Below are 15,627 nucleotides of genomic sequence, written 5' to 3'. Positions count from 1 at the left end.
ACCCAGGACTATAGTCTTAATATATAAAAAATATGAAAAGAAACAAATACAAATCATTAAGATATACCTGGATTTTTTTTTTTCTGTTTACCAACAATCCATTATCAGTAGCAGGTATAGTTGGATAAAGGTTATTAAAGAAATTTCTGGCATCCCAGAAATCTTAAATGACTCCAGTGATTTTATATCAAAAAGAGTTACCTTTTTGCAAGATTTCTGTGCAAATTTATTTATTGCATCATTGTTTGTAATAATGAAAAACTGGAAACAATCTAACTTCATCAATAAGGGATTGAGTAAACCAATTATGGTACATTTGTACAATGGAAAACTTGAAAGGCACTGAAAAGAATAATATATAAATACATTCAAGGTATATTGTTACATTAAAAAAGCAAACTACAAATCAATATTACAAGATGATCTGATTTTAACAGTAACAGTATATTTGTTAAATTTGGCATTAAGGAAAACCTGGAGTAGTTATTTCTAAGGGTGACTTATATAAACATTTCTTTATAATTTATATATTTATGTAATGTTTTAGTTTTTCACAGTTAGCATGTATTTGTCTTATAATTATAAAAATGCCCATTTAAAAAATAATTAGAAGGACTCCAGAGATATGGATATTGAACCTGAGAACCAGGGAAGAAGGAACCACATAGTGAATCCGTATTCTGTGCTATATTCGTCTTATTTCATCCTCACTATGACCTTGTGAGGATGGAATATTACTCTCATTTTCATAGATAGAAAATTAGACTCAGAGGAGTAATGTGATTTTCCTAAGGTCACAGATAGTGACAGAAACAGACTCAAATTCAGGTGCATCAGAATCCAGAAGTCTATTATCTATGCAAGGGTTTTAAAATATCTTATATAAAACAGTAACGGACCAGATATCTACAAGGAGGGATAAGGGAGCCTGGAGGAACTAGTTCCTAAAAGCCTGGAGAAGCAATGAATTGGGGTGGGGAGGAGGAGAGGAGAAAGAGAGAGAGAGAGAGAGAGAGAGAGAGAGAGAGAGAGAGAATGTGTGAGTGTGTGTGTGTTAGGGTAGGAGGACTACAAGAATAGGGGAACTGAATATAGTTTGTTATGATATGATGCAGGACACATAGAGGATAGACAGATAGATAGATGTTAGATAGATAGACAGATAAATAGATAGATGATACATACATACATATGTACATACATACATACATACATACAAGAGTTGGTAAGAAAGGTATCAGACAGGTAGGCGGAGGAAAGATAATGAAGACCCTTATGTATGAGGCCAAAAAGTTTAAATTTTATGTAGAAAATAATGAGGAAGAATTTTATGCACTGGAGAAGCAAGAATAGATTTGAATTTGAGAAAGTTAATCTGGGGGATAAATTAGAGGTGAGAGTAGAGGAAACTCAAGGCAGGAGACCAATTAGAAGGATACCGCAACAGTTTGAGAAGAAATAGTGATCACCTAAACTGTGGTGTTGAGAATAGAAAGGAGAGGAGAGATTCGAGACAGGAGCTGCTTGGTATTTGATTTGACGTTGAGGGTTAGGGAGGGAGGGAAAAATTTAGGCTGGTACCCAGATTTCGGGTTTAAGAAACTAGATACTGCTGGTATTGTTCAGTGAGAGAAGAAAGAACAAAAGAATAGAATAGCGGGTTTGAGGATTGGGTAGGAGGAGAGGAAACAAATGCCACTATGCGTGGATATAGTCTGGGCCATGCAAGAGCACAGAGCCAGCAGGACATCTGACATAGAGGTCTAGATGCATTCTGAGGGTCAAAGACACACATAATAAGACCAGTGAAGCTGATGAGCAAACATATCACCCGGAACACTATTAAAAATAAGCTCTATTCTGGAAATTATAATACAATAGGAATTATAAGAATCTGTAGAATGAAGGAATCTGTGGTTTATAATGCTTCTGATACCTAGCCTGACTTTGCCTTACCACAACTTTTAGGAACTATCTCCGGTGGGCTGGCTCTGTGAGGGCTGTGTCTCAAGGACTCCAAAATTTGGCCGTGCCCCTCAGATACTTAATTTTCAATTTTATAAAGTACTTTTAATCATATACATGAAACTTCAACTGTCTGGCAGTGACAGAAGTAAGCATGAATCCTTTAATGTTTTAAAGTAATAATTAAAGCCATACAGCATTTGAAATCAAAACAGGTTTAATTCTATATTTTAATTTTAGAAATCAATTGGTAGGGTTCTATAGAGTATTTCATTCTTACATGTTGCTATTTTTAATTAAAGAGGGACAGCAAGTCTATTTAAAATTTGTTATTTTTTAATTTAAAAACTGCTAAGCTGCTATTTTTCTGTATTTAAAGTACTTATGTATTATCATAAGAGTTTTCTTATATATTAAACATTCTTTAGAAAATTTAAATAGCCTGTTGAAAGCTATATCCCCTTACCTCCAATGTTCTGCATTGTAATAGAAATGAAAGCTCCGATTTTACCAGGCCATCCAAATGCCTTTTCCCCTAATTTTTCATAAATTAAAGATCCTACAATCAAAGATAAAATAATCTTGTTAAAAAATTGTTTTAATGATTAAAATATTTCTGTAATATAATTCTACAATGGAGTATCAAATATGTAAAAATATACCACAAAGAAATAATAAAACCCAAAAGATACAATCTCAAAAACTAATATGTTAAAATGTTCTTCAGACAAGAAGAAATAGCTTCATTCATGTTAGCTCAGTGCAGCAAGTCAAAACTGCTATTTACATCATCTACAAAAAATCTCTTTCTCTATTTGGCTTCAACCTGAACCAATTGACTTTCACTCCTCTCAGTCACCTAAATAACTAAAAACATTGAGAGATCGTGTCATTGGAGTCAGAAGAAAATGAAATGTGAAATTGACCCAAATCATCGCATAGTTATGTAGCTATAGACTGAAATACCCTTTAATGAGAATCAAAATAGAACATTTTGGACTTAACATACCTCCTTCCTTAGAAGTCTTTAATAAGAGGTGAACTGAATAGAGTGATAATATTGCCACAGCAAGCAGCATGATTCTGTTAAGGGAATAGAGAAGAAAATAAAGTGTCTATAATAAATAAGACATAATAACATTAGATATTATAAATGATCACATTGGTCTTTTCAATCATTAACTTAACAAAAGTATTTGGAGTTTTGGGAAGCTGAGAAATTCTTTTAAGAATTCTACACGCACTTTTTAATGTCACAGAATTGGAATTTGCTATTTTTTATGTACCAAAACGTACTACTTGAAGTCCGTAACATATCTTTTTTCCCCCCCAGTGTTATCCAGGAATAAAATCTGGTTCATAACTTGGATGCTAAATGTATAGCAAAATTAGCAAATACTATATCTACTTCCTCAGTACACGGATCCGTGTACATCATATTTGCTTGATATTTGCAACAACATTTATAATTGAAGGGCTATTCAATAGTATGACTAAACCTTAATCTAAAATCTGAAATAGAAAAGAAAATGTGTGCAATGTTTGAACTGATCTGGCCCATTGGGCGACAAGACACTTTGTGAACTAGAGGATCAGGCAATTGCCTGTGTAATAGAGAAACAGAGAAAGGTAAGAATAGGGTGCAGGAAAATTCCTTTTGTGTATTCAAAAAAATCATTTCTGGTTCAGGACCCTCAACAGACTCACGTGCATGTATGATTTCTTTATGTAGATAGTGATCACTGTTTCTCCAGAATCAAGAATTAAAGAGCAAAAATAAGTGTAGATAAAAGTATCTATATAATAAATTAAGGAATAATACTAAACTTTACCTGAATTTTTTCTTTTAAATCGTATTCTTTCTCTATTTTACATGATGAGAGCACACTAAACATTTTCCCTACAATTAATCATATTCTTTGGTAATTCCTGCTGAACTCAGGGTTGCAAATGTACATTTGCACCATGAGTTATTAATTTTATAGCTACTCTAACTATACTGTGCTCTTATTTTCTATAAAATGTTTGCCAGAACTGCCTAATCAATGACTTGTTTATGTATTTTTCCATATGTCTTAATAACTTACCTGTTTTTAAAGAATTATGTAATTCAGATTACATATTTTTGTTCCCTGAAAAAAATAATGATCATTTCCTGTATTCTAAATACAGGCTTGCTTTGGCAGAAAATACTAAGAGTAATACCAATGAAATCGTGTGTCACTTGCTGTGAATTAAGGAAGAGGGCTGAATCCAATCTATGCTGCTTAGACACAAAAAACACAATCACACTGTCTAGTAATTTAGTTGCTCTGGCCAAATTAATTTGCTACATGTTTGCAAGACTGAAATGAGGACCTTGATTTTAAAAGTAAAATATTCTCCTCCCATGAGAATGATCTGTGGCTCTAGGACTTGGGGAAGTTTCTTTTTTCTATTCATCAATGATCTATGCTAATTTCCTAATTATTTTAATAATATGTGTATAATAAGAAGATAGTCTTTTTGACTTAGAGATAGTGTACATTACAAAAGTATACAACTATACATATGAATATCTTTAGCCATTAAGATTAAGAGGATTAAAAACTAGTTTATTTCAAATATGGTTTATAAAAGTAAAGTTGATGTAGACATCCACTCAGCTAAAAAACATCGTAACTAAAACATTTCAATGAAAGCACTAACACGATGTAAACATTTATAGTCCTGCCTGATCCTTAGCCCTCAAATATTTGTGTGATTATCTAATCATTAGTGATGTTCAGAACATAAATAGCATATATTTGTAATATAAATGTTGCATTCTTAGACAGTTATTTAATGCTCTAGCATTGCATTAGAGATTATGATCTGCATTCACGCTGATGCCTGACTAACATTAGACTTTATTCCTGTGAAGAATTCCAGTGCTGCCAACTGTGTCTTGGAAAATACCAGGCAGTACATAATGCTCACAAACATCTGTGGCTGTCTGTCACAAACAATGCAGTATCCATCCTCTAGTTCGGCTATGTGACATTACTACCCTTAGGGAGCATTTGACCATGTTTGATTAAAGTGGATAGGTTTAAGAATAAACTTGTGCCATTCTGCAAATATTCCCTGTGCCAAGCAATGTACTTGGTCTTAGGGACAGACATGTGGTGAATAAAAACAAGCATGGGCTCAACTCTCTGGAGATTTTAGTGTAGCAAGGGAGATAGATATTAATCAAATGAATCAGACAATTATACTGAAATATTAAAACTGGTGAGAGTATAATAAAGTGGTTTGTCCCAGTCATGGAGGTCACAGGGAAGGCAGCACAGAGGTGAGGCTGAGCTGAGATATAAGGAGTTAACTAGATGGAAAGGGAAAAGGATTCCAAGGTCATGTGCAAAGGCCCTGTGGTGAGAGGAAACATGGCACCATCATGGGATGGAGAGAAGCCAGTGTGCCCAGTATATCTGGTGCCCAGGGACACAGGGGATGGAGTGTGACATGGGACTAGGGCATACAGAGCTCTGTAAACCTGGTTTGGTATGGGGTCTTTTCCCTAAGAGTATCATAAAGACAGATTTGCTTCTGGGAAAGATCTTTTGACTACTAAACACCAAGTTATGTTAAGTAAGCACTGAACAATGAATTACTTTTTAAAATGGCTCTATGGTCTGGTGGGGCTGCTCCATCACTGGGTGGTTGAGTACATGAAGCTTCTGCCATTTGATTAGGGATGGTTGATTAGGTACTATGGTTAGACTGCTCTGATTATTCCTCAGGTTGCTATTTTATCAAAAAGCAAGAGGAATATGCTAATACTTTCTCAGACTATTCCTGTTCACAAAGATAAAACTTTAGATTGTGAATTGAAAGAACACCAGGCATGCGCGGGATTCGAACCAAATGTGGATATGTCCATTCACTTACATAAAAAGTATGATCCCTGTGTTGGCCATGGCATAGGATAGACCCAAGATTCCACTGCCCATGATGGCATTACTCAGGTTGAATGAAGACATTCCAAAGGAGGTGGTTCCAGGATGCTTGAAGGAAAAGGAATGCATCATAAGCAAATATTTGCCAAAGGATAAACCGTTTTTGGATTATTCTTATTCTCATATTATCTTTACTGGAGGAGATTATAGTCTAAGATTGAAGACTAAGATAAAATCACAGTGAATAAAAGCTTTTTATTGACTCAACTTCAATAAAAGCATGTAATTTTCAATGGAATGTAGTGCTTGGCTTTAGCAGGGGTCTCAGTAAAAATAAAAAACACGGGTTGAGTAGTATAAAGAAGAGAAAGCATGTATGATTGCAGATTACATTTGGGTTAGAATGATTTCTTTAAAAAACAAATAAATTTCATAAATGATTTATGCAGCCATATGGCGAACAGGAAAAACAAGCCCCTATTCCAGTAAGGGCCTGAATAAACAAAGAATGTGCTGATCAAGGCTTGGAAAATTTCAGTCACACTGTTTTCCCACAGAGAGCTAGGTAGATCAGACACCCTCAAGTCCTGTTTACTGCCTGAAAGCAGAGGTTCACTTACATGTTCATCGTCATAATCTGCCAGCTTCTTTTTCCCCAAAAATCCATTTGTCAGGAATTTCTGACTTTCAGCATCTTCATCAGCAAATTGACTGAACACGCATACAAAAGGGAAAATAAGAAAGTAAGAACATGTAAGTAAATGCTCTGAATTATATTTAGGTTTCAGGTGATCTAAGTGACTGAATAAGGGGAGGAAAAATAAGATAGCTAAAACTTTTCTTTCCTTTTCCTCCTTCATGCTAGTGTTCCTTCCAGACCAAAGACTGAGCTCCAGTTATGAACACACTTTGGGAGGGAGAGAGGAAGTTGTAAAAGAAGAAAATACTGTTTTTAATTGAAACTTTTTAAAGACACATTTCTCCTCTCCACATTAACTATGCAAGAAAGAAAATAATTAGAGCTAATTTTGTTCCCATTTAGAGACTTTCCAAAGGAAGGCTACAGAGTCATGACTGAGGTTTCTCAACTACTATCACATCATAATCAGATGATTTTATTAATTCAATAAATATTTATAAATGCCTAGGCACTGTGATCTTCATTTCATTTGATGCTCAAATATCCCAATGAGAGGGTCTTTCACACCCCTGCTCTAGAGATGAGGCAACTGTGACTAAGATAAGTGAAGAAGCATGCCCACAGCACCAGACTGCAAGTCTAGGGTCTTCCATGGTGCCACGCAGTCCCAGGCAGGGCCCTATAACTGGTACTTTTCTGCTCCACCAATTTATTCACATAGCCCTTGCTGGGAAGTGGTTGAATGGTAGCTCTGTGTTGTGTTTGGTTATTTTCATGTGCGTGTATTTAATTACTCTGAAAATGTGCTTGGGTTATTAGACAATAGACAAAGCTAGAAAAACATTTAAAAAGCCAATGAATTAGTAGAAGAGTTGAGAGGGAAGCAGGACTTTAAAATGTCACTATTCATGAATGGAACGTTGTGACTGTGGTCTATGTGAACTCAGGCTGGAAGCTGCGCACCCCTTAACTATACTGGTCAGCTCCTGCAGTTGCATGTCAGGGGTTTTGAGGATATGAATCTAGTACTAGCCACATTTCCAGAAGGCTTGACTAATGAGTCCAGCTGCCACCATTGTATTTTGACACTATAAAATATCACACAGGCTTTTTTTCTGTCATATGAAATGCTCAACTATGAATGCTTCTTAAAAGTGCTTTATAATCAGATAGATGGCAATTTGGGGGCATTTCTTGCACAAGATAGTAAGATTAAGTAATTGGAGAGTGTTTTATTCAAATAACCCTTAGAAATTTTTTAAAAAGTACAAAATAACTATAAGAGATCTGTACAAATTATCTTTAATAATAGGAACTAATCATGAAAATAATTTTGTGAGGAAGAAAAGTAACAAGTTTACTTTTTGAGAATAGAGAACAATGTTAGGCGTAGATAGAACTAGAAGACAAAATCACAAAGTTTTATGTGCTTTTCTAGAACCCAAAGAGTGGGTTTTCTAGAACCTTACGGTGCACATACAAGTTAGAAACTTTTCCTGGCATTCTCTTCTTATTTCTCATGCTTTCCGATGCTGCCTTCTTCCATCTCTGCACCCACCCCCTTTTTGTGCAGTATTTAAATAGTCTATAGTTAATATACTTGCTATATAAAGACTGGTATATAATATTCATAATTGGAATCTGAGACAATAAGATGAAATGAGCATAAGGATTATAAAAACAAAAGTGTCTTCTGGATTTGAACTCTGGAATATCCAACATTCTAATTTTTTTAACCTTAAGCAATAAACTAGAATCCTTTAGTCCATGAGTAGTTTTTAAAATTTAGAATGTGAAAGTAATTAGATTTTCTTTTATGAGGCATTTGCATGTTCTTATTTGGGCATGGGATGAGCTGTAGTCATAAAACATGCCAAGACTGGATAAAAAATATGAAAAATGTGCCCACTGTCTTAAATGTTTTGATACCAAACCCAACATATATTGAAAACACAAGTACAATGATTTCAAATAGATGCATTACATTGAATTTCTCAAAAATTTACATTTAAGGGATCAATCCAAACCAAAACAGAAACAAAACCCATCTTTTAAAAATAATTATAAAATTGCGAAATGATGACTTGTGTTTGAGGAAGGAGTTACAAAGTAAATCCCTGTGAGCTGTCCAGAACATGTTGTATGAAGTGTAACAAAAGCATTCTTGTTCTTCCCATTATGGCTTTTGGAGGAACAAATGGAATGGCTCTGTAAGGACTGTTCTTAGGATGGTGTCCTCGTCAGCTTGGCCACCTCTGCAGAGCTCATATCTATATGCATCCTTCTCAGAAACAAAAGAGCCCTCAGATTTGGATCAATATACTGAGAGATGAAATAGAGGAGGAATAACGAAAGCTTACTGAGTATCATCTATATTCTAGGTACTCATTTTATCCTCAGGAAAGTAGGTGCTAGATTGCCATTCTGCATTTTTCTCTGAAGCTCAAGGAAGATAAATATCTTTTCCAAAGTTAGGCAATTACTATGCAGATTCCAAAGCCCCATGTTTTATCACACTCTTTTTCCTGCTAGAAAGTGCTATAATTTACATCTCCAGGGCTTCTCTAATCCAACAACCCTAAAATTTACTGCACTGACTCCTTAAAGGAAGAACAGTGCTTCCTCCTGATGGCCTTTTCTGGATATTGTAATTGAAATGAGACATCCTTGTCTGAGGATAATAGTTTCTACTTCAGGCTTTGATTTGGTCAAAAAGTCCCTTCTAAGTATCTTTTTAAAAATAATTATTTATTTTCCAATTACCGTTGACATATAATATTATATTAGTTTCACGTGTAACCTTCTGAGTGTCTTAAGTCATGCATAATTTGTAATATATAACCTTTTTTAAGAAATTAATTTACTTATCAAATAACTATCGTGTACCTACTACATACTAGGCAGTGTGATATGTGCTGGAGCCACAGAAGCCATTAACTTGTGGTAGTGGCATTGTGCATATCTGGATAGAGAAAAAGAGTGCACAAAGGAGAGGGTGGCCGCTTCTATCTGGAAAAAGTCTTCATAAGAGACCTGATATTGAGATAAAGATGAGTAGAGTCGATAGAGAATAAAGGGAAGGTGGTTGTGTGACACCAAGAAGGCATTCCAGGCAGGCAGAGCAGAATGCATAAAGGCACAGGGAGCTGTGAGTGGCTCAACAAGGCTAGAGAATAGGGTACAACAGAGAGCTGGCAAGAGCCAAGACAGGAGAGCTAGGTCAGGGACAGATCATGAAGGTCCTTCCATGCCAAGCAATGTATAGTTTCATCTTTATCTTATAGTTAATGGGGAGTCACTGAAAGGCTTTATCCAGGGATGACACATGAGTCAGTTTGCAATTGTAAAAGATTACTTTTTAAGGAGGTAGAGTTGTTGAACAAAATGTATGACAGGGGGACAAATTAGGGCTGTTCTAATGGACAGGTGAGAGAGGATGAAAGCCTAAAGTAAGATCACAATACAATGGATACAGAGAAGAGGGTGCATTTGAAGCATTAATGAGGTAGAACCAATTAGATATAGTCAAATATTGAATGTGCTATTTGGGGGAGGGAATGAGCCAAAGTTGACAACTAGGTTCTTTTGGTTGAGTTACAGAACGATAATGACTTTTGACCAGATGGGGATTACTGGAAGAAGAGCCGGGTTTGAAGGGAATTGTAAAAGTTCTATATTAGCATTACAAGTTTGACTATATCTAGTTATAAATGAGGCAATTCAAACATGAGTCATCCAGTAGAGATGTATTGTAGACAGTGGATATAAATGATTTGGAGTTCAGTGGAGAAGTCTAACAAGCTGAAGACACCTTTAGTGGATGAAACCATCACAGTTATGAATGAGCTTGCGAATCAGACGCATTTAGAAAACTATCCCTACAGAACTCTGGAGATGTAGCAACATTGAGAGGATAGTCAAAGAAGAGGAATGTAAAAGAGAATGGTCCAAAAGATAAGAAAAGTGATAGGCTAATATAATTTAAATTATTATATATTATTAGTGGGGATGGGAACATTGTAACTTCAATTCTAAACTAGTCGCCAAAGGATTGACATATAAATGCTATAATAATATGTACTTCAGGATCAGGTAGTTGATGTGTTAACATCAATATCATTGTTGTCTCTCAAATAGGAAATAAATCTAATTCTTCCTGACAAGAATCTTGTTTTCCTTTCTTATTTTTCCATAGAACCTGTTCATTTTAAACTTCGTACCTGCTCATTGCTGCCTTTTCTAAATTTTCCATGCTGGTGTAGCTATCTTGAGCACTTTCTCCACTGCTGCTCTCATCATCAGGTTCGATGTTGACATTTCTCAGTTCCACAGGATCCATTTCAGCTGTCAGCACTTTCTTGTCCACACACGAGCTCCTTCAGTGTAAACAATATACTGTACCTTCAGCTTAAGGTTCTTCCACTTTGTGTTGGTGTCCAGTACTCTCTGTTCTGCAAATAGAACACAAAACAAATCATTGTAATTTTCTTTAAATGAAATAAATGAATATGCATCACCTATTTTGTGTATGCTCTCTGTAAAGACCTGGAAAGTAAGTATACTCCTGAAAACTTTACATAAATATGCCCACAAACTTTCCTTTACCCAACACAAAGAGGGAAAATGGAAGAGAAAAAAATTATTAATAAATTGCCAAATCAGCAAATGTTTATGGAGTGCCCATGTATATGAACAGAGGCAGGTTCACCCTGGTGGCGGGAATAACTCTTAAGACAAAGCAGCAATCTTCAAGAAGCTTTAGTTATTTGTAAGCAGTTTGCATGACTTAAGAGAAAGGAAGAGAAAAATAAATTGTTGACAAAGGAAGATCCACCAATGCAGATCTCTACTAGCAGTAACATATGAAGATGACCATTTTCATTTGCTAATTATACATGAAAGAATTAACACCACCAAAATGCTTGATAACATGCAACACAGGATATGACCAGGAGTAGGGAGTCACTTTACAGGCACTTGCATCAGGAAGCCAAAGTTAAGAATAGTAACAATAGGAAGTACAGATTTATCTTTGAATCAGCATCAATCACCATCTACACAAAATTATAATGCATTTTAACAACGAAGAGATCCAGGTTTTAGGTTCTGCTCACCTTTAATTCATTGGATCTCAGCACAACTTATTTAAATTCTTTGGACCTCATTTTTCTCAACTGTAAAGTGAAAAGGGGTGGACTGGCATTGTGTGAAAAAAAAAGTGCAATAAATGTTGTTGATAAAATTTCTTCTGAAATTTTTACTATTAAATCATTCAATTCTTGATGAACCATTATATTGGGAGAAATACGATCACTCTTGGAAGGTGTGGTTCTGAAATGTGCACTACTCATTTGGTACAAAAAATGCTGATCAGGGAAACTAATATAAAAATTGTTTCAGAGTTCATGAAATTTGTAAATCTCCTGAAAAATATGGGGGGAAAAAAATTCCACCTGGGAATGCTTACACAATTCAGGGGTACAGCATCACATCTGTGGAAGGCAACTCACACTTCAGATGAGTTCTCACTCTAAATTCGAAAAGTTACAAAAAACATATAGGAACTCATCAGGATGAATGTCGATAGGCATGAGAAATGATTCATACATGAGTAACTACAAATAGCAAATCAATTTAAAAGAGACTTTAAAATTAATAAATAAAAAGTAATAAAAAAATTCAAAATGATGAATAGCAACCATGGAATAAGGACATTATAAAAGATCAGGCTGGTTTGAAGAAGAGCCAAAAAGGAACTATAAAAAATACACAAACAAACAAAAAACAAAACAAAACAAAACAAAAATCGCAGTAATTGGAATAAAGAAAACTTAGCTGAAGGGAGAGTAATGAAACTGGAAGATAGATCTGTGGAAATCACTCAAATTACATCAAAAAGAAATAAAGAAAGAAAAATATAAAGTTAAAATACATTGGGGGAGAATAAGAATAAGAAGTTAAAACATATTCCAATAGTTATTCTAATATGAGAGAATTGTGAGACTAGGGAGAGACAAAATAGAAGGCCATCATGGCAGAGAATTGCTCTGAACTGAAAAAGATAATAGTTCTCAGGATTTAAAAAAAGCAGACAGTACTTCAAGCAGGAGGGGAAAAATGAATATATCCATTAATATGAAGTAGTGTAAGTATAAAACATAAAAGATAAAAAGAAAAATCTTGAAAGTCACAAGAGAGAATAGAATTAAGACATGCATAAGACATGGTTAAAAGGAAAAATAGAAACTTGTGTTAAATAACTACAAAAGGTTCTCTCACCCATCACAGAGACCAATTTCACTTCCCAGCAGCAACCACTAATGACAGTTTATGTTTTAAGTTCTTCATTTAAAGTTAATCATTCTAAATTTAAATTACTCACTAAAACTTCTCTGACTTTGGTTTATCAACTCAACAGGTACCTATGGAAGATAAAAAATTAGCATACCTTTTTCTCTCCTTTCTCACACACTAATTGTTTTAGTTAATGAAATACTTTTACAATGTTGAGATTTACATTATTTTCATACTATTCTGTAAAACAAATCTCATCATTTTCTACAGGTTGTTTACTAATCACTGAAAATGAGTAATCAGGACTTACAACATTATAACTGTGTAAATAATATGTCCCGAAGAGCCAAGTGGTAGATTTGACTATAATAAATGAAATATGATCCTATATTACTCAAACTTAAAAAGTGAATTTTCCATACTTTTTTATCTTTTGAATGTTTTGCTCCTTCATCTTCTGGTTCTCGTCAGTGCCAATGTTTCTTGAATGCCATTTCATCTTCTTTCTTCAACTTGTTTTGCATTGTACTGAAATACCACCTTGAATAACTTTTTTTTCGCACAATGTGTCCATGTTTGCAAACGAAAGTTCTGAGTTGTTTCATGTTGGAAAATGTCTTTAATTTGTCCTCGAACTTGGTTGATTGTTTGAATTCTAGATTCAAAATAATTTCCCTTCATAATGTGGAAGACACTTATCTCTTGACTTCTGGCTTCCACTGATGAGTCTGACTCTCATTTCTTTGATTATTTTTTCCTTCTGAAGGACTTTAGAATTTTTCTCCTTATCATTATCAGAAACTTCTCCAGAATGTAAATAGGTATGAGTAATTTTAAAAATTTATCTAACTCTGCACGTGGGGAACCCATTTAATTAAGAGACATATCTTTCCTCTAATCAGAAAAATATTCTATTTAAAAACTGTTTCTTCCCCTGTATTTACTCCAAAAACTGCTTTAGTCAGTATTAGACCTTTTAATCTATATTGCTAAATTGTTCTATTTCTGTTCAGTGTTCAGAGATATTTCCTTGATGTCATATCCAAATTAACAAATTTGAACTGCTGTGTGATATTGTGATAAAGTAAGATATATATATTTGGTCTTTATCCTTGGTTTCCAGGTAGAGCTACTAATGTAATACAGTAAATTAATATTTAGTTTTTAGTTTTTGTTCCCAGTTCCTGAAATAATAATGATAAAGGTGAAAGGAGTCCCTTTCAGACACACTTGAGTTTAAGTTAGTGAAGCAACTTTTGGAATGCTCCTAAGGATGAGAGCTGGTTGCCAGGAAAATCAACCATGTGATCAGAGGGTTGGAACTTTCAGTCCCACCCTCCAACCTCCTGGGAGAACAAAGCAGCTGGAGGTTAAGTTAATCACTAATGGTCTTTGGTGAATACATGATCATTGGTTTCCCACGACCCATGCCTCCTCTCTGTATATATTGACTTGAACTGCTACTGAGTACCCTCTGGTCCCAGATTTTTCTATTTCACAGATTTTTCCAGCTCTATCTGCTTTCTGGCTTCTAGGGATTCTTCAAAACTTCTTTTGTTAATGACCCCACTATTATTTTTCAGAATTTTGTGGGTTTTTTCCTTTTAAAAAACATCATTTTGTCTTATTACTTGAATTCCTCAAGGCTAGGTCCTAAGTCCTCCTTTTTCCAATCTACTTCCAAGACTATACACCAAGGACTCTTCAAGTTACATCTTTGGCCCAGGCCTCTACTCTGGTTTCTAGTTCCATGTGTCCCATGGCCTAATTGATACATACACTTGTATATTTCAAAGGTGGTTTAAAATCAATGCGTCAGAGGGCAGGAGGGAGGGGAAGGTAGATGGGGAAAAAATTAAAATAATTTCTTCAATGAAATAATTAAATAATTAATTGCTTTAAAAAATAAAATAAAAGTGTCCAAAATCTAACTTGTGACAGTTCCCTCTTCTTTCAATCTTTCCCATCCAAAGAATGTTGTCACCCTTTATCCAGCTACACAAACCAGAAATACCAGTCTTCTATTATAAATTTTTCTTTCTTACCACTGGAATCCAGTCCTTTACAAAGTCTGGTTGATTTTACAAGTAACTAAACTATTTCTCAAATTAGTCTACTTCCATTTCTTCCACCATTACTCTTGCCTAAGTTACCATCATTTCTTACATTGTCAATTGTAACAATCCTAACTGAGGTCCTTGAATCCTCTCTTGCCTACCTGACTCCACCAGAGTGATCTTTTGGAAACAAAATTTATGTCATACCACTCATTTGCTTAAAACTTCTTATTGTTTTCTCTTTACTCTATCCTGAATCCCCCTTCCCAAATCTAATCTATCACCAAGTCCTATCAATCCTTTTTTCAAAATTTATTTAAAATTCATCTACTTCTTTTTCCATGACCATTATGTTATTCCAAATGACCACTTGCTAAAGCCCCAAAATGATTTTCTCATCGCTTTTTAAAATAAAGTGAGATTTTCTAATATGCTGTAAGGCTCTACATACTTTAATTCAGACATAGCTCTTTAGTCCTCTGCTTTTAGTCCCTTACCAACTGGATATATGAGGCTTCTTTCATGTCCCCATTGCCACCTCAGAATCTTTTAACATGCTGTTCCCTCTGCCCGGAATGCTCTTTCCCACATTCTTAACCCAGGTGTCTCTCAAAATTAGCTAAAAGAACCTGGAAAAAATCTTTAAATGTCACATGGTCAGAAAGGCCCACATCTAAACTAGATCATCCAGTATTTATCACACTTTGCATTTACATTTTTAGTTGTGTCATTATTTGATAAATACCTATTTCTT

At 34.8% G+C, this 15,627-nt stretch overlaps 1 protein-coding gene across 4 annotated transcripts in view; it reads right to left on the bottom strand.

The window, feature by feature from the left end:
• The window catches only part of SLC38A4 (solute carrier family 38 member 4), a 63,197-nt gene that overhangs the window by 16,559 nt on the left and 31,011 nt on the right, over positions 1 to 15,627 (bottom strand). For all 4 annotated transcript variants that reach the window (XM_039882213.1, XM_039882215.1, XM_039882212.1 and 1 more), the window contains 5 exons: positions 10,743 to 10,973; positions 6,503 to 6,593; positions 5,875 to 5,990; positions 2,975 to 3,048; positions 2,432 to 2,524 (listed from right to left, as the gene is read on the bottom strand). In XM_039882213.1, coding sequence (XP_039738147.1) covers positions 2,432 to 2,524; positions 2,975 to 3,048; positions 5,875 to 5,990; positions 6,503 to 6,593; positions 10,743 to 10,861 — 493 coding nt within the window. In that variant the 5' untranslated portion in view covers positions 10,862 to 10,973. The remainder of the gene's footprint in view (positions 1 to 2,431; positions 2,525 to 2,974; positions 3,049 to 5,874; positions 5,991 to 6,502; positions 6,594 to 10,742; positions 10,974 to 15,627) is intronic.

Source organism: Pteropus medius, unplaced genomic scaffold (genome assembly GCF_902729225.1).
Source record: "Pteropus medius unplaced genomic scaffold, Ma_sr-lr_union100, whole genome shotgun sequence".
NCBI lineage: Eukaryota > Metazoa > Chordata > Mammalia > Chiroptera > Pteropodidae > Pteropus > Pteropus medius.
Note: the sequence above shows the minus strand (reverse complement) of the source record. Positions and strands in the feature narration are given on the sequence as shown.